A 19,565-nucleotide genomic window follows, 5' to 3' on the forward strand; every position below is an offset into this window, starting at 1 on the left:
CCAATGAGATTTAACCAACAGCGGAGTAACGTGATCGTATTTTTTTTTTTTGTGAATTAGTTTCACGGCTGTGTTTTGTATGAGCTGCAGCCTTCTTTTTTCTTTTAAAGTTGTATTAAAGAGGAGAGAATTGCAATAGTCTAGTTTAGTCATAACGAGGGAATGAATGAGAATGTTGATTGCTTTCGAAGATAATGTCAATAAGAACACACCATAATAAGATACTGAGGTATTAAAACTGCTGAAACTTCTAAGAATCAAATATTCTAAACCAAAAATAAACATGACCTTTTATTTCTACCAAATCTTTAGAATTTCATACATACCCTTCCCATTTCAAATTCGCGACAAGCCATTACAATTATCTGGAATAAAACAAAACAAACACAACTCCAAGTTACAAATATATTTTACATTCAATTTACAAATTATGACCAGGTCTTTGCTTCTTCGTTTGAGTTGGAGATCTGTACAAAATACTTTTGGTGGAATTCTGTGCAAAACATCTGAAAATTTTTTGCAAAGCTTTTGAAAATTCTGCGCATAGTATTTTAAAATTCTGCAAAGTTTATTTGCAGTGTTTCACATAGAATTCTCCCATTATAAGACCTGAAATCCCTTCCTTTTTAAGGCTCCAGCCTCATTTCCCTCTCACTCCAACTGAAGTTCTGTCTCCCTCTAAACCCCAACATAGCCCATAATTCTGTCTGCCCCTGAAGTCTTCTCCTGCATGCAATACCCTAACCTCTCATGCTTTCTCCTCACCTCCCCAGCTATCACTGTATCTTACCTCCCCTCTCCATGGCAAGCTTTCCTTCAGCTTGCAACTTCCAATTCCATGGCATAGTCACTCTTTTCCCCTGCCCCCAACCATCCATTACACACCTAACATTTTTTCTGGTCCCCTCTCATTTTAAACTATGGCCGTAGCTCTACTCACTCTCTCTTCCCCTTCCCTGCTGAGCTCCCATAGCAAGGAGAAGTGATCCACTGCAAAATAGGTCAAATCTCCTTACTTGTGCTGACTTAGACCATACTATTTATGTGAAACAAGGGACTGGTTCACATAAACAGTTGGGTCTAAGCCGGCTCAGGAGGAGTAAGCAACCCGTTATACAGCGGTTCACTTTCTCCTCTTCTTGCCAGGTGAGCTTAGTGCTAGAGAGAAGAGAGTGAACAGAGCTGCTGTTTCCCATGCCTGGAAGAATTCTGCACAGTATATGCAAAATTCTGCAAGGGTGAGGAATTCTGCACTGCGCAGTTGTGAAGAATTTCACCAGGAGTACCAACCACCACCTGTATGGAAAGAGGTTCCATCTTCTCCTTCAAAAATGATCACTATTGCTTCCTCTTTTCTGGGGGCCCTCTGCATTTCAGCTGTTTTAATATTGGTTTTCCACATATTGTGCTACTTCTCCACAATTTCAGTCATTTTTGGCCCAAAAATCTCATCTTATATTTGAGTATATACAGTAATAACTATCTCCAACAACCTGAGAATACATCATATTCAAAATTCTTACAAGATATTCCAAAGGATTTCAAAGGATTTACATTTAGCCTCTCAACCCTTCTGATCTTACAGCAAAATATCTTGGTGTTCTCCAATACCTGGATGCACCAAGGCACATTATTGTACTACTTTTACATGAGTTCTTTTTAGAGTACTGTCAGGATATTTGCGCAGAAAGATGACCCAGTAGGGCTATTTATTATGTCCAGTATCCTGCTTCCAACAGTGACCAAACCAGGTTGCAGGTACCTGACAGATCCCACATAGTAGCAAGATTCCATGCTATTAATCCCTGTCATTTCTATTTCAATAGCAAACAATGGTATACAATATGCATTCATCAATGGGTCTGGAAGAGCTTCACTTATCTCACCACTCCATGGAGGCTGAATTAGACTTATGCAAACAGAGGACATTGCAACCTTTTCACAGACATGCTCTTGGAATGTGGAGGCTTTACTTTTTTTAAAAAAAAATGTATTGATGACAATAGCGTGTTACAATGAAGGTAAAATTATGGTCTTACCTGTTAATTTTCTTTCCTTTAGAAGCAGCAGATGAATCCAGACTAGTGGGTATAGCTCACATCGACCAGCAGGTGGAGATAGAGAACTGATTAACAGTTGGCCTTAAAGCCTGGTGTTCCTCTTGTTACTTCAGTTATGCCTTTTGCCCAAGCAGCCCGAAAGGAGCATGAGCATCCACAAAACTTCATTCCAGTAGAAAATGTGCCCCTAAATAATACAATTACCAACCATATCCCAACTGAAACCATAAACAAACACCCTACACACATACAGTGCACTTGGGGAGGGGCTCTGGATTCATCTGCTGCTTCTAAAGGAAAGAAAATTAACAGGTAAGACCATAATTTTACCTTCCATAGCAAAGCAGCAGATGAATCCAGACTAGTGGGATGTAGCAAAGCAAACTCAAACTGGGTGGGACGCCAATGCCGCCTCCGCCAGTACCGCAGTGCCAAAACTTGCCTCCGCACTGGCTGCTACGTCTAAGCGATAATGCTTCGAAAAGGTATTACCCGACGACCAAGTGGCCGCTCGGCAAATTTCCTCCAAAGACATCCCCCCGGACTCCGCCCAAGACGTAGCCAATGCCCGAGTGGAATGAGCATGAAGGTGCTCCGGTACTTTCTTACCTGTCAACACATAAGCCGAAGCAATCGTCTCCTTGACCCAACGCGCACTGGACGCTTTAGACGCCGCCATCCCCTTGTTCTTACCCGCAAACAATACAAAGAGATGGTCCGACCTACGAAAATCATTCGTCACCCCCAAATAATGGAGAAGCATACGCCGCACATCCAGTCGACGCAAAGACAAAAATCGTTTACCCCAATCCTCCTTCCGGAAGGACGGGAGGAATACACTCTGGTTCACATGAAATGAAGAAATCACCTTAGGCAGGAAGGACGGCACCGGCCGCACTGACACCCCCGTCTCAGAAAAACGTAAAAAGGGTTCTCTGCAAGAAAGCGCCTGAAGCTCCGATACTCGCCTCGCCGAAGCCATTGCCACCAAGAACACTGTTTTCAGCGTGACATCCTTCAAAGTGGCCGCTGACAGGGGTTCAAAAGGTGCCCCCTGCAACCTCCCCAGGACGAGTTTAAGATTCCAGGAAGGACAAATTCGCCTTACCGGCGGGCGGATATGGTGAACCCCTTTGAGGAAACGGACCACGTCCGGCTGCGACGCCAGCGACGCGCCAGCCACCCGGCCCCTGTAACAGGCAAGGGCCGCCACCTGAACCCTTAAAGAGTTATAGGCTAATCCTTTCTCTACGCCTTCCTGCAGAAAGGCAAGAATAGCCGCCAGAGATGCATGGAAGGGCGCGATTCCCTGTCGACCGCACCAAGCATCAAAAATCTTCCAGACTCTCGCATAGGAGGTCGAAGTCGAAATCTTCTTAGCTTTAAGAAGCGTGGCAATCACCTGCTCCGAATAGCCCTTCTTCTTTAGCCTTGACCGCTCAAGAGCCAGGCCGTAAGACCAAAGCGGGCCGGATCTTCCATCCAGATTGGGCCCTGAGTTAGTAAGTCCGGAGTTACCTGGAACGTCACCCGATCGCCTACTGAAAGCTGAACGAGATCTGCGTACCACGGTCGACGCGGCCAATCCGGAGCCACCAGGATCACCCTGCCGTGAAAGAGAGCGATGCGTTGTAATACCCGCCCTATCATGGGCCAAGGCGGGAACACATACAGAAGGGAATTTGGAGGCCATGGGAGGGCCAACACGTCCACCCCCTCCGAGCCCTTCTCCGTGCGCCTGCTGAAGAAGCGAGGCAACTTCGCATTGCGGGATGAAGCCATGAGATCCAACTCTGGCAACCCCCACCGACGGACTAGCAGGTCGAACGCTCGAGCCGACAATTCCCACTCGCCCGGATCTAGAAGATTTCTGCTGAGGAAGTCCGCTTGCACGTTTTCGTGACCTGCAATGTATGCCGCCGACAGAAGCGGAACATGCCCTTCTGCCCACTGAAACAATTTCCTTGCCTCTTCGGCCAACTGCGGACTCCGAGTGCCCCCCTGACGATTGACATATGCGACCGCCGTGACACTGTCCGAAAAGATTCTGGTCGGCCTGTCCTGAATCAGGGACTGAAAAGCCCTCAGCGCCAATCTGATCGCTTTTAACTCCAACAAATTGATGGGCCACTGTGCTTCCTCTAAGGAACACACTCCCTGCACCGACGCTTGCAGGCACTGGGCCCCCCAGCCCCTCAGACTGGCATCCGTCGTCACCACCACCCACTCCGGTGTGGCTAACGGCATGCCCCGCCACAGGTGCAACTCGTGTAGCCACCATTGCATGCTGCGAGCCGCCCGAGGACTCCATCGGAGACGCACATTGTAGTCCAGAGAAGCTGGGGACCAGCGAGAGAGAAGCGACTGTTGTAAGGGTCTCATGTGGCCCCGAGCCCAGGGGACCACCTCCAGAGTCGCTACCATGGAGCCCAAAACCTGCACATAATCCCAAACCCGAGGTCTGGGCGACCCGAGAAGTAGGCGAATCTGAGCCTGCAATTTCTCTCCCCGGTCTCGGGGTAGAAATACTCTCCCCAGAGCAGTGTCGAATCTGACCCCCAGATGTACCAAAGACTGCGACGGGGACAGAAAACTCTTGGGAAAATTGACGATCCACCCTAACGACTGAAGGAGAGATATTACCCTCTGAGTAACCGACAAACTCTCCTGTCTGGACGAGGCGCGGATCAGCCAGTCGTCTAAGTAGTGGTGTACCCGAATCCCTTCCTTGCGAAGAGAGGCTGCTACCACGACCATGACCTTGGAAAAGGTGCGGGGAGCCGTCGCCAGGCCAAAGGGCATTGCCCGAAACTGATAGTGCTGGCCAAGAATCGCAAACCTTAGATACCGCTGATGCGGAGGCCAGATCGGGATATGTAGGTACGCCTCCTTGAGATCTAGGGACGTGAGGAACTCTCCCGGTCGAACTGCCGCAATGACCGAGCGTACCGTCTCCATCCGGAAATGGCGAACACTGAGAAATCTGTTGACCACTTTGAGGTCCAGCACCGGTCTGAACGACCCCCCCTTCTTTGGAACAATGAAGTAAAGGGAATATATCCCGCGGCCTACCTCTTCCGGGGGTACCGGTACCACCGCCCCCAGATCGAGCAGCCCCTGAAGAGTCATGCGGACCGCCTCTCCCTTGGCCGCCCCATGGCACGGGGACACCAAGAAAGAATCTTCGACGGGAGAGGCGAACTCCAACTTGTACCCTTCTCGAACAATGTCCAACACCCACTGATCCGACGTGATTGTGGCCCACTCCGCCCGGAACGCCGAAAGCCGGCCCCCTAAGGGAAGGGCGGAGGGAGCCAAGCCACCGTCATTGCGGAGTGCGACTTGGTGGGGTACGTGTTGGCTGACCTGAAGAGGGTTTCGTCGTACGAAAGGAACTCCTCTGCTGAAACCTAGGCCTCGACGCAGAGAAAGAACCACATGCTGATCTGAAGACTGGTTTACCAGGCCTGGACCGCCTCACATCTCTGAAGCGCGGTCTAGACGAGGAGGACCTCACCGGGGGCCTAGCCCTATCCTCCGGTAGACGCTGTGTTTTGGTATCCCCAAAATCTTTCACCAATTTCTCTAAGTCCTCTCCAAATAATAAACCTCCTTTAAAAGGGAGTCTCACCAGCCTAAGCTTGGATGCAGCATCTGCTGCCCAATGTCGGAGCCATAAGGATCTGCGCGATACCACTGACAGAGACATCTGTTTCGCCAATGCTCGAATAATGTCATATAAGGAGTCTGCCAAATAGGCCAAGCCTGACTCCAAATCAGCCAGTTCCGAAGGGACAGAACCCCCGGACTCCATTAAATTATCGGTCATCCATTGTGACCACTGCAAACATGCCCTCGCCGCATACGAGCTGCAAATAGCGGCCTGTAAGGTAACCGCCGCCACTTCAAAGGACATTTTTAGTGAAGATTCAATCTTCCTATCCTGCGCATCCTTTAGTGTCACCCCCCCTTCCACCGGCAAGGTAGTCTTTTTCGTTACCGCTGCCACCAAAGCGTCCACCCTAGGTAACCTAAACTTTTCAAGTTCGGTCGGGTCAACCGGATACAGGAGCCGCATGGCCTTTGCCACTCGTAAACTGGCCTCCGGCGTATCCCATTGCGCCGAGATCAGCTCCTGCATGGCTTCATGCACCGGAAAGGACCTAGGTGGCTTACGCGTACCTGCCATCAGGGGGTTACCCGACACCTTAGCATCCTCCTGAGAGATATTTAAACCCTGCAAAGCCTTGGAAATCAAGGATGCCAGCTCCTCTCTATGAAACAGCCGGAGCGCGGAAGGATCATCAACTTCCCTGCCCGGGGGATCCTCTACCTCCCAATCTAAGACCTCCCCTTCCTCTAATGATTCAGGAAGGGAGAAAGGTGAAAAGGGAAGATGACCTTCAGCGTCCACGGTCGCGAGTCTGCGTTTCTTCGCCCCCTGCGACCGCCCAGGCGACAGTACAGGACCCGCAGACGGGCCGGCCTTAGCCCCGGTTAAACCCGTGGAGGTGGAAGGCCCCGGGAGGGACGGACAGGTCGCCTGCACCGACTGGGCCGACTGCGAGCCCTGTAGCAGAAATGCTTGGTGCAATAACATAACCAATTCCGGGGAGAAGGAACTCACCCCCAGTAAAGTTGAACCAGCCTGATCAATGCTAGGGCGCGCAGCCGCGCTGTCCCCTAGCGACCCCGGCTCCCCGACCTCCGCTGACCTCCCCTCAGCCGCGGAAGAGACTTGCAGTCCCCCCGAGTCACCCTCGAGGCCCGGGGACGTAGACCGTGCCTCACTGACACGGGAGATGGCTAATTCACCCTCTTGCAGGAAGGCATTTTCTGCCGGTGTGTCCCCACACCCTGCAGAGCAGAAGCCTGACAGTGCTCTGCGCTTCCCACAGCGCGAGCACCGCTGAGCCGCCACTGCTGCCATCGCTAAAACCGGCGCTTCAAAAAAACTTTTTTTTTTTTTTTTTTTTTCACACGCGCGCGCCCCACGCCGCCGACCGCTGACTCCGCCCCCCCCCCCCCCGCGACCGCCGGAACGAACACGAACGACCGACTGACTAAAGAGGAGGCAGACAGCAAACACAGTAACTCACCAACCGGTCCCCGTTCTAACTGCAGTCGGGTTACAGCTGGTAATCGCACTGCAAGCCACACAGCATGGCTCAGCACAAGCAGGAAGACGCTGTTTTTTTTTTTTTTTTTTTTTTTTTTTAGTACTGGAATGAAGAACTCCAAGACGAACTTCCTGCAGTGGCCCAAGAACCCACTCAAACCAATGGAGGGGAGGGTGGAGAAGGGACCTGGGAGGGCCCAGGTGTAGCTCCCAAAGCCGGCACCGCTCAGCCAGGCACCCCTGTCCTACTGAAGAGACCGAGTCTCAACAGAGGAAGCCACAGGAACACCACCAAACCGGCCCCAGCCAGAATCCAGGAGCTAGTAGAGTAAGCTCCATTCCTGCTGGGAGATAGAGCAAAACTGAAGTAACAAGAGGAACACCAGGCTTTAAGGCCAACTGTTAATCAGTTCTCTATCTCCACCTGCTGGTCGATGTGAGCTATACCCACTAGTCTGGATTCATCTGCTGCTTTGCTATGGAATTGACAATAGAGTACGCAAGGTGAAACAATCAAGAACACATCAATAAATGATTTTCTAGTTAAACATTTTCAACAGTATTGCGTCTTAACTCCCCACAGCCCCCTACCCCTGTATGATAATTTTCACCCCTAAGCCCAGAACTAGAACTCCATCCAAGGACCTGGATTCTTATAATCCTTGGAAGATGAACTGCAATCCCCATTCCCCCCCACCCCGTTACCTCCCCAACAGCAACAATAAAATACCTCCGTAACGAAACAAAATCTGTGTTGGCAGCTCACAATCACAGCATATTCATAAGCAAACTATGCCCACATGGTGTTAAGACAATGTAAATAAGCAGCCCAGGTAGATAAGAACTGTTTTTGCCTGTTTGGGCCTCTACCACTGCACAGGCCTCCCAGGTGACCAGTTCATGAACCCGAGTCCTCCATTTCTAAAAAGAGGGTGTGTCAGAGAAAGTCCACGATTGCAAAATACATTTGTGGGCAAGGAGATACACTTTACAACAGAACCAAATCCCCCCCCCCCCCTTGATAAGCTACTGGCAGATCCAATAATTGCTCTACTGTGCCCACAAGGGGACAGCGCAGAAGTGAATGCAGATAATGTACCACCACAGACCAAAAGTATCGAAATCACCAGCACTTGATGGCTGGCTGGAGAGATGCCTATTCCCTCCAGCCAGCTGGCCCGCCTCTTCAAAATGGTGGGGCCTTAGGCCCCTTCCCGGTGCATCCGAGGAGGTGTCTGAGGCTCCGATTGGCAGGGCCTTAACCTGAGCCAATCAAGGCCTCAAGCCCCTCCCCAGATGCACTAGGAAGGGGCCTAAGGCCCCACCATTTTGATGAGGCAGGCCAGCTGGCTGGAAGGAGTAGGCATCCCTCCAGCCAATTATCTAAAGTAAGGTAAGGGGGAGAGGGTGGGGGGTCATCAGAGGCATGGGCGGAAGTTGGGTGGCAGCGAGAGAGCGTGGGCATCTCTCTCACTGCCGAGGGGTGTGTTAGTTGGAAGGGAGAGAGTTGGGCATCTCTCCTGCTGGTTTGTTTATTTTTTGCATTTATTCCGCGTATGTGCCCATCACTATCACCAGTGATGGGCACATGCAAATTTAGCAAGTCTTCGCTACTCTCTGCCAACCTCATTTCTACGAACATTTTTTGGAGAATGACTCACTTTTTTTAAATCACTACTGTAACAACTGCGATAACAGCCCTTCGGTTTTTTATGCGTTTTTTTTTGAGAATCTAGCCCCGAGGTGAGAGTATTGAGAGGTCATAACTGACCCTCAGCATCCAAAAGATGTTCAACGCCTCTCTCCTCCCATCACACAAAAACAGCAGGTTCAAAGGCAAAGTGGGTTGAGATAAATGTAAAAGAGCAAAGAGAGAATGCAGGGTGTAAAAGGCAGATTGAAGGGAATGTTGCTCTCCAAGAAATCAGTCCTTAAGATGTTGCAACAGACAAGCCATGTTGGATAAGCCAAAATCAGGGACACCAAACCCCCCTCTAGTCCAATCATCCACCAGGTAATTATAATGATGTTTAGGTTTCCGGCAGTTCCAACAAAACTGTGGAAGCAAATGATCCTTTCACAAGAGTCTAAGCTACAGCCTCAGCACCCTGGGGTTGTGGGTTCAAATGCACGCTATTCCTTGTGACCCTGGGCAAATCAATTAATCCCCCCCATTATCCCAGGTACAATAGATAAGATTATGAGCCTGCCAGGACAGACAGGTAAAAATGCTTGAGTATCTGAATAAATTCAGGTGAACTGTTCTGAGCTCCCTTGGGAGAACGGTATAGAAAATTGAATAAATCTTAATCATAGAAACATAGAAATAGACGGCAGATAAGGGCCACGGCCCAACTAGTCTGCCCACCTTAATGACCCACCCCTACCTTTCTCTGTGAAGAGAACCCACGTGACGATCCCATTTTGTCTTAAAATCGGGCACGCTGCTGGCCTCAATCACCTGAAGTGGAAGACCATTCCAGCGATCTACCACTCTCTCGGTGAAAAAGTATTTTCTGGTGTCACCGTGCAGCTTCCCTCCCCTGATTTTCCACGGATGCCCTCTTGTAGCCGTGGGACCTTTGAAAAAGATGATATCTTCTTCCACCTTGATGCGGCCCGTGAGATATTTGAACGTCTCGATCATGTCTCCCCTCTCTCTGCGTTCCTCGAGTGAGTATAGCCGCAACTTATCCAGCCGTTCCTCGTACGGAAGGTCCTTGAGTCCTGAGACCATCCGGGTGGCCATTCGCTGGACCGACTCCAGTCTCAGCACATCTTTGCGGTAATGAGGCCTCCAGAATTGTACACAGTATTCCAGATGGGGTCTCACCATGGATCTATACAATGGCATAATGACTTCAGGCTTATGATTGACGAAACCTCTACGTATACACCCTATGATTTGTCTAGCCTTAGATGAAGCCTGCTCCACTTGATTGGCAGTCTTCATGTCTTCACTGATGATCACCCCTAAGTCCCGTTCTGCTACAGTCCTTGCTAGGATCTCGCCATTAAGGGTGTAACTTCTGCATGGGTTTTGGCTGCCAAGGTGCATGACCTTGCATTTTTTGGCATTGAAACCTAGTTGCCAGATCCTAGACCAGCGCTCCAATAGGAGTAGGTCATGCGTCATATTGTCGGATATTGAGTTTTTGACCGTTGCACTCCTTTCTACTACATTGCATAGTTTGGCGTCATCTGCGAATAACGTTATTTTACCTCGAAGCCCTTCTGCTAAATCTCTTATAAAGATATTGAACAGGATCGGGCCCAAGACCGATCCCTGCGGCACTCCACTGATCACCACTGTCATTTCAGAGGGGGTGCCATTCACCACCACCCGCTGAAGCCTGCCTCCAAGCCAGTTCTCAACCCATTTTGTCAAAGTGTCACCCAATCCTATAGAACTCATTTTGTTCAACAGCCTGCGGTGTGGTACGCTATCGAAAGCTTTGCTGAAGTCTAAGTATACGATGTCCAGGGGCTCCCCAACATCCAGCTTCCTTGTCACCCAGTCAAAGAAGCTGATCAGGTTGGATTGGCAGGATCTCCCCATAGTAAATCCATGTTGACGGGGATCCCGTAGATTCTCCTCGTTCAGGATCGTATCCAATTGACGTTTGATTAGAGTTTCCATCAGCTTGCTCACTATTGATGTGAGACTCACCGGTCTATAGTTTGCAGCCTCCATTTTGCAATGCAAATCAAAGCAAGTCTACCCATGAGATTGAGGGGAAGATCCTTCCATCTTTCTAATTGAGCCCATGTGTCCTGCAAAAGTGAAGGGATATTGACTGAGTAGAGCCTAGGCGCCAAAACTGGAAGCTATATCTCAAAGTAGCAAAGAGTCACACGTCCAGTGCAATGGAAAGGCGGATCCCCACAGATCTTTCAGTGCTGCCGAAGATGGTAAAGCCTCCGACTTGTGATGATTTAAACTAAACCTCGAAAAATCGTTAGGAATGTGGAGGCTTTGAACCAAGCCACTTAACTGCTCCCCCAGCTCTCGTTTTGTGTGTCAGACTGTACATATATTTTTAGAACAGTCCTCAAAATCCCATAGAATCAAGTTAATAATTTAGCAGAGCTTTTAGTCATGGCTTCCAGTATTGACTTCAATTCACTTCTATCCAGAATCTTAGAGATGTATTGAATTATATAAAAGTTAAATGTGTTGAAATTTCACCATACTGTTTTATTAAATCCTCCTTGCAACCAAATGCAAACATTAATATTATTGTTGCCAGGAGTACAGTTTAAATGCATCTTCAGTGCATTTGTACAAGAAATATTTTATCTATCCAAAACAGATACTACACCTTATTAAAGACAACTGAAATACTCTACATTTGAAAAGAATGATGTTATATAGATATACGTATGCCCCGTTACAATTATGCTCATCTTCTCTCAAACTCTTTGTTCTTCCAGGTTCCTATGACTCAGTTGCCTGCATTAAAGGAGAAGGTCACCATACTTCTTGAACATCAGGCCACAGAGGAAATTCCTTAATCATTTATCGTACTGGGGCTTATTCAAAATACTTCCTTGTAATGTTTAAAAGCAAATCAAAATGGCAATTATGCCCTCTTTGGGCTCTTCCTTGACTCAATCAACACATAAATGAAAGTTCTCCAAAAATTCAAGAGCCTCTATCTTATCCCCCCAAAACAGCTGGTTACCAATGACAGACATGGATGCGTACCTCCATTAAAATTTACATGGAAAGGGAGACACTATCACTACAGAGTCTTGCCTTATGGGTTTTCATCATCCTAGACCTTTTACAGAGACAGTGGTTGCAATAGCTGCTCATCTCAGAGAAAAACAAAAAGTTTTATCTTTAATCTTTCTCTACTTTGCTAATTAGCTCATCTTAACTCAACTGCTGCAGTAGAAGGTACAGTATTGGTTACAGTGGGTAGAATTCCTGCATATGCGTTTAACTCTTTTCTAGAGACTTTGCTGCTTGGAATCCTCTCCGGTTCAGTGCCATCACCCAATGACGTAACTTGAAATATCCAGCTGTCCAAGAACACCCATCAACTTAGAAATTCTTACTCTCTTCTCCGATCACACACAGTATTCGGTTTATATTCCTGATAAACAAGAATACTTGAAGGAATTTCATTGTTGGGAACACAGTCCACGGGTCCCAAATTAGTGCCTCTGATATAGAGTTCCCTATCAGCAAGAATTTTCGGTTTTCAATATTGAGAACTTATAGAGGGGCTTGGAATTTGAGACCATTAATTTTTTTCTATGTACTCGTTTTCTACCCCCTTTAGAGGTATTTAAAATTTATTTGAAGAAAGTGCTTCAACTACCTGAAGATACTATGGTAGTTGATAGCATTATTTATCTAGATCTTTTTTTTCCCTTCCTTTATTGAAATTTTATATTTTACAGTACATTGCAAAACAAACAGAAATATGTTTAATTATCTAGATCTTTTTTTTCCTTTCTTTATTGAAATTTTATATTTTATAGTGCATTGCAAAACAAACAGTAATATGCTTAAAATTAAAATAGCAATAACAACATGAAATCATCATAAAAAATAAAAGCAGCAAAATGTTCCACGGGATGTAAACAAATGAACAAACAAAGTGGAACACTATGTCCATAGCACTTTTAATAAAGCATAAACAGTCCAAACAACGAGTTGCTCTCTGAGAGAACAGACTCCATTCAAAGCAGTTACTTTGTCTTAATTTCAAGCAGTCTCTTTCTCTCAACACAGCCATGGAGAAGGAAAACACGCTTTGCAAACTCACTGGTCGATATGATATCAACTGATGTTTAGAATACAGTTCAAAACCAGAACTAATCATAGAAAATGAGCTTTAGCTAGTAAAACAATCGCACCAAAATGCTGAGAATGTGAGAGCCCCATGTGCGGAGTCTTTGATGCAATCATGAAGCTGTTATCGAGAGGTTTAAAATGTTAATTTATGGTGGATTTGGTAGCCTCAGAGATATTATTGTTGATTCAAGATGGATTTGGCAACTACAAAGCTTCTTAAACATCTTTTTAGGGATTCATTAGCTTTAGCGACTGACCTCTGCCACAGGCAGATTTGCCAAAACATGGCACATGTCAGGTCCAATAAATTAAGGGGTTCTTTTATTAAGGCACAATAACAAATTTAGCACGCGCTAAGGCGACCATAGAATATAATTGATGCCTTAGCATTTAGTGCACGTTAATCTTTAGCACGCTAAATCAGTTAGCGTGCCCTAAGTTTGGTTGCCTGGACTTGAAGGCCCTTTGTGCTTTTTCTTTACATTAGTGATTTCTATTCTGCCATTACCTTACGGTTCAAGGCGGATTACAAAAGGAGTTATCTGGCCATTTCCAGAGGAATTGAAGAGTAGAGCGGGTTGCTTCAGAGAATTGGGACGAGTCTTGCGGTGTTAGTTTGTCTTCAAGGATTTCTTGAATAGCAGGGATTTTATTTCTTTTCTGAACGATTTGTAGTCTGGGGTTGTTATCAGTAAATTGGAGAGTCGATAGTCTAGTTTTGCTGCTTGTGTGGCTAGAAGGCTATTGTACAGTTTTTTTCATTTGATGTCTCTCATTGGGGGATGCATGAACGGTTTGTGGGTTCTCCTATGTCTGGTTGAGGTAGATTGGATTAGGCGGTTGTTTAGGTAGGCTGGGTTGTCGCCATTTATGGTTTTAAATAGTAGGCAGTAGAACTCTTGCTTGTATTGGGAGCCAGTGTGAGTCGAGGTATGCCGCCGTGATGTGATCGTGTTTCCTCAGTGAATAGATAAGTCTTAGCGCTGTGTTTTGAACTGTTTGTAGTAGTTTTATCATGGTTGCAGGGCAGGGGAGATAGAGTAAGTTGCAGTAGTCTAGAAGACCTAGGACTAGGCCTGGACCAAGAGCTGGAACTGTGTTCCGTTGAAGAATTTTTGAATTTGCCTTAAGTTTCCTATCAGTGAATCTAATACAGCACAATCTCCCTCATTTTTACTCAAAATCTTAGAAGACCTAGAAACAATGGGCTCCTTTTACAAAGGATAGGTTTCTACTGTGGGCCGGTGAGGTAAATGCTCAGATGCTCATAGGAATTCTATGACCTTTGGAGCATTTACCTCAATGGCCCATGGTAGAAACCTCTACCACAGCTTTGTAAAAGCCAGTAAATATGCATTACTACTTACAACAGAGTCCTGTGGTAATTGTAATTCATCCTTTGTATAAAACTTAAGCATGTCTAATGGTACAAGAAAATGAGTACAAGGAAAGATAAACATTCTCACGAGCCCTGGATACATTCTGTAGGGCAGGGGTGCCCAAAAGGTCGCTCGCGATCGACCAGTAGATTGCGAAGGCAATGCCCATCCTGGGCTCTGTGATACTCGTATTGCCTTCGCGTTCTCCCTGCTTCCTGATACCATAAACAAGACAGCAGAAGTGCCGGGCCACCAGCCTTTTTCTCCCCCCCCCCCCCCCCCCGACGTCAATTCTGACATCAGAGAGGAAGTTTTGGGCCAGCCAATCGCTGCCTGGCTGGCCCGGAACTTCCTCTCCGACGTCAGAATTGACGTCAGGGGGAAGGCTGGTGGGCCCAGCGCTCCTGCTGTCCTGTTTACAGCAGCGGTGACAGGGAGAGAGAGAGAGAGAAAGACAAAGAAGGGGGCATGGAGAAAGAAAGAAAGGGGAGGGGCAGGGAGAGAGAGAGAGAGAAAAAGACAAAGAAGGGGGCATGGAGAAAAAGAAAGGGGAGGGGGCAGGGAGAGAGGAAGAAAAAGTTGGGGGAGGGAATGAGGTCTGGAGAAGAGAAACCAAACAGGAGGCTGAAAGAAGGAAAGAAATACTGGATGCAGTCAGAAGAAAGTGCAACCAGAGACATATGAAATCACCAGACAACAAAGGTAGGAAAAATGATTTTATTTTCAATTGTAGTGATCAAAATGTGTCCGTTTTGAAAATTTATATCTGCTGTCTATATTTTGCACTATGATCCCATTTACTAAACCGCAATAGCATTTTTTAGCGCAGGGAGCCTTTGAGCGTTGAGAGCAGTGTGGGGCATTCAACGTAGTTCCTTGTGCTAAAAAACGTTTTTGCGGTTTAGTAAAAAAGGAGGGGATATATTTGTCTATTTTTGTATAGTTGTTACTGAGGTGGCCTCTGAAAAAAATCTGGAATATAAATGATAATTAACATTTTCTCTGCATACAGTGTGCTTTGTGTTTTGTTTTGTTTTATTGTTGGTAGATCATTTTGACTTGGTCATTTTTATGTTTAAATATATTTATTGATTTTCAAATCATATAATCAAGAATACCTTGTACAGAAAGCAAATTAGCAATTCTAGATAAAGCAAGAAACATTCCTATAACATTAAATCATATATTAACTAAAATGCTCAAGTCCTCTAAATTGGATCCAAGATTTCTTATAAAATAAAACCAAAATTGAAGAATTGAACTTAATGTACACTCTTTCATAAAGTTAGCTGGAAAGCTGATTGCTGGGATTAACCTATAGTCATAGAGCTTATGATTTTTCTACCTCCAATCGGGAGAGCGCTAAAAAAGAAGTCAACTGATTAGGCTCAAAGAAAACATATTTAACTGATCGGTGATGGACTATACATTTACAAGGGTGTCGCAAATAAAAAGTAGCACCCAAAGATATAACACCTGGCTTCAACAAAAGAAATTCACGACGACGCCTTTGCGTCTCTCGTGATAAATCAGGAAATACCTGCACTTTACAACCCATAAATTCTTTCTGTCTATTTTTAAAGAACAGTTTTAACAACCACACTTTATCAATAGAGAGAGCTACTGTTATAATCAAAGTACACGGTTCTACAACCTCTTTATCTGATTTTTCCAATAACTCTGATACATCCAATAATCCTTGATCCGACGGCTTTTTTGGTAATTTAGTCTTATTAGGTAAATAATAGACTCGTGATAAAGGAGGTAGTGAATCTTCTGAGGCCCCCAAAACTTCAAGAAAATATCTTTTAAACATTTCTCTAGGAGGTGTCAGTGGAAGCTTAGGAAAATTAATGATTCTTAAGTTATTGTATCTAGAGTTATTTTCTAAGTTCTCCATTTTTCTTCTAAGATTGATATTGTCTTTCATTAAAGATTCCTGTAATTGTTTGGATGATTTAATGTCTTGTTCAAGCTTTTGAACCGAGAAATTAGAGGCAGTCATATCCTTTTTCAATTCTTTAAGTTCAGTGGAATGTTGAGATAATTTCCCCTCAATTAACTGAAGTTTGGGACTTATGGTCTTCACCAGTGTTCCCGCTAAGCTGCGTTGACGTGCGCACGCGCACAAAATATTACCTCGCAGCGCACAAGTTTCTCGTCGCAGCGCACACAGTGTAGAGCACAGTTCTTCAACCGCCGGTCCGCAAACAAAATCTTGCCGGTCCACGAAGGATTCGGTCCCCGCCGCAACGAAAGGCCGGCGTCAGCTGACTTGCAACTTCCTGTTGCAGTCGCTGTGCCGGGACTCCTGCCTTCGCCGGGACTCCTGCCTTCCACCGCGTTTGCCTCCTGCCTTGTCTCCGCACCTCCAGACCAGCAGCGGCAGCTCTGTATGCTTTTAATTTTGGCACAGAGCTGCCCCTAATCAATAGTTTAGCGCGGATTCATAAGGCAGCCTCGGGGCCTTTGCTAGGCCGGCCCACATCGCATCATCGAAGCGGGCCGGCTATCAAAGGCCCCGAGGCTGCCTCATGAAACCGCGCTAAACTATTGATTAGGGGCAGCTCTGTGCCGAAGTTAAAAGCATACAGAGCTGCCGCTGCTGGTCTGAACTCTTGGGCCGCTGAAGGAGGGCAAAAAGCAGCTGTCCTGGAGGTTTCCCTTCCTCTCGCCTTTACAGGTTCCTTTTTTCCACCTTTTTTTTTTCCTTCAAACGGCAACGGGCCCCAGCATCGACATCAATCAAGTAAGTTCCACTGTCAATCAAGCGGTTCTGCTCGGCCAAAGCTTCCCCTGTGACATGAGCCACCCTCAGGGGAAAGAAAGTGACCCACAAAGGTGAGGGGAAGGGGGGCAGATGATGGAAGTTGGGGGGGGGGGGGGGAGAGAGAGAGAGAAGGGGCAGATGATGGAATGGAGGAGATGAGAGAGAGAGAGAAGGGGACAGATGATGGAAGTGAGAAGAAGGGAGAGAGAGCAGAAGGCAGATGGATGTCAGTTGAGAAGGGAGAGCAGATGCTGAATGGAAGTGGGGAAAGAACACATACTGGATGGAAGGAGGAGATAAATAAAGGGGGAAGAAAATAGTAAGATAATGGAGGGGTGAGGGAAAGGGGTGACAAGCTGTGTGTAGACACAGTGAAAAGAGGGAAACGGGACTAAATAGTAAGAAAGAATTTAATTTAGATGGAGGCAGAAAATAGAGAAGGAAGACCAGAGAAGAAAAGGGAAGAGAGAGCAGAGAATGATCAGATCTGAGTGGAGGAAATGAGAAGAGAGATATGCTAAAAACCACAGGGGGGAGGGAAGGATAGAGATGCCAGACCATGAGGGGAACAGAAGGAAGATGATGGATGCTAGACCAAATTGGGGGGTGGGGGGGGGGCGGGAGGAGAGATGGCAGGGAAAGACAGACAGTGAATGGAAGGGGCAGATGCTGGACTGAAGAGACAGAGAAGGTTATCATGCTGCTGTACCGGGCCATGGTACGCCCTCACCTGGAGTACTGCGTCCAGCACTGGTACTTTAAGAAGGACACGGTACTACTCGAAAGGATCCAGAGAAGAGCAACTAAAATGGTTAAGGGGCTGGAGGAGTTGCCGTACAGCGAAAGATTAGAGAAACTGGGCCTCTTCTCCCTTGAGCAGAGGAGATTGAGAGGGGACATGATAGAAACATTCAAGGTACTGAAGGGAATAGACTTAGTAGCTAAGGCAGGGAGAACGAGAGGGCACTCTCTAAAGTTGAAAGGGGATAGATTCCATACAAACGTAAGGAAGTTCTGTGGTAGAAAGCAACATATTTATTTGGCTCATAACTTGCTGGCGCCCGATATTTTTAGCTCACAGTGAAAAAAGTTTGCTCACAACACCCGCCCGCTTAGAGGGAACACTGGTCTTCACTAGTCCGGCCATAAGATCCCATAGTGAGTCCAGAGTTACTTCTGAGGGTTTTTCCAAAGAAATAACAGGTAAAGAAATGTCATAGTGCTCACCGTCCAGTTGAATAACTTTACGCTGTCCCTGAAGGTTAACTCGCCTCTCAGATGATTCCCCCTCAGCTTCTTCAAAGGAGCTCATATCCATAGGAGCTCCTGTCAGCAGGCTCTGTGATGGACTACTTGCCTCAGGGGAAGACAAGACCCCGACCTCCGGGGTTACCTTACCCCTTGGAGAGCTGCTTAGCTGAGGTTGCGGGGGCGGCGCCCTAACGTCGGGGCTCAGCGATGTCTCCAATCCCGGAGGAATCCCCATGGCCTCACTGACGCCGCTACTCCTCTGCGGGCCTCCCTCCGACGCCGAAAAAATACCCTGCATCCGCCTGATGAGTTCCCCGATGTCACCAGCCGCGGGGGTGGCCGTGGGCCGCGAGGCACCAGCGGTGCTACGGCCCCTCCGTTTAGGCATCGGGTAAGTAAAAGAACCACTTGCGAATTGTTTGAAAATTGTTTTAAGGAAAATCCTCAGAGCGGCATCTCAGCACGACCAGCCAGACGCCATCTTGGATCTTGACTTGGTCATTTTTAAAGTGGCTCACAAGCCCAAAAAGTGTGAGAAAGATAAAAGATTAGATTATCCTTTATTGAAGCAGCCATTACAGTATTACCAGCAACCACATGAGTGTCTACCTTATCTATTCTCCAGCTTAGCAATCCTTGATTCTTGCTCCTTAAACTTAAGAAATTGTTCAAAAAACTTTCTTAATAAGATTTCAATTGTTGAAGACTTCTCTACCCTTTGTATCACCAGCAAAATATCATTTTGAGAGAGAGAGGCCAGTCAGAAAGTAAAGAGGACTACACTGAACAAATAGAAAAAGCCCAAGCCTATGAACCAGAATGTTTTCTTGTTTTAAGAATCTTTAAACTGCCTGTGTTTTCAAGACCACACCCTGGCTTGGGAGAAAAAAAATACTATGTGATGTTGCTACAGGGGAGAAAGTGGGAGGACCTGGCAAACACAGGAATGTGTGGAGGTGTTCTCCATCACCTCATTGCAGTTTGTGTTTGGCTGAATTAGGGTGATAAGCAAAGGTAACAACTTACTAGTATCTTGCTGCAGCACAGAGAAGTGCTGGAACATTTAAAGATTGAAGCTGTTTGGAGTTTTGTTTGGGGGGGATTGTTGTTGACTTGTCCTGGATAATAAGTTTTGGACTTTTCCTTGATAATCCTTTAGAGCAAGGAACTAGAGCAG

General features: G+C 46.6%; 1 protein-coding gene across 7 annotated transcripts in view; it reads right to left on the reverse strand.

Annotated features, from left to right (window-relative positions):
* Positions 1-19,565, reverse strand: part of PTPN12 (protein tyrosine phosphatase non-receptor type 12) — a 179,321-nt gene that overhangs the window by 120,981 nt on the left and 38,775 nt on the right. For all 7 annotated transcript variants that reach the window (XR_004540573.1, XM_033957666.1, XM_033957664.1 and 4 more), the window contains exon 5: positions 327-365. Coding sequence is in view for 6 of the 7 variants with exons in the window: in XM_033957666.1 (XP_033813557.1) it covers positions 327-365 (39 nt within the window). In the remaining variant the exon portion in view is untranslated. The remainder of the gene's footprint in view (positions 1-326; positions 366-19,565) is intronic.

Source organism: Geotrypetes seraphini, chromosome 9 (genome assembly GCF_902459505.1).
Source record: "Geotrypetes seraphini chromosome 9, aGeoSer1.1, whole genome shotgun sequence".
Taxonomy (NCBI): domain Eukaryota; kingdom Metazoa; phylum Chordata; class Amphibia; order Gymnophiona; family Dermophiidae; genus Geotrypetes; species Geotrypetes seraphini.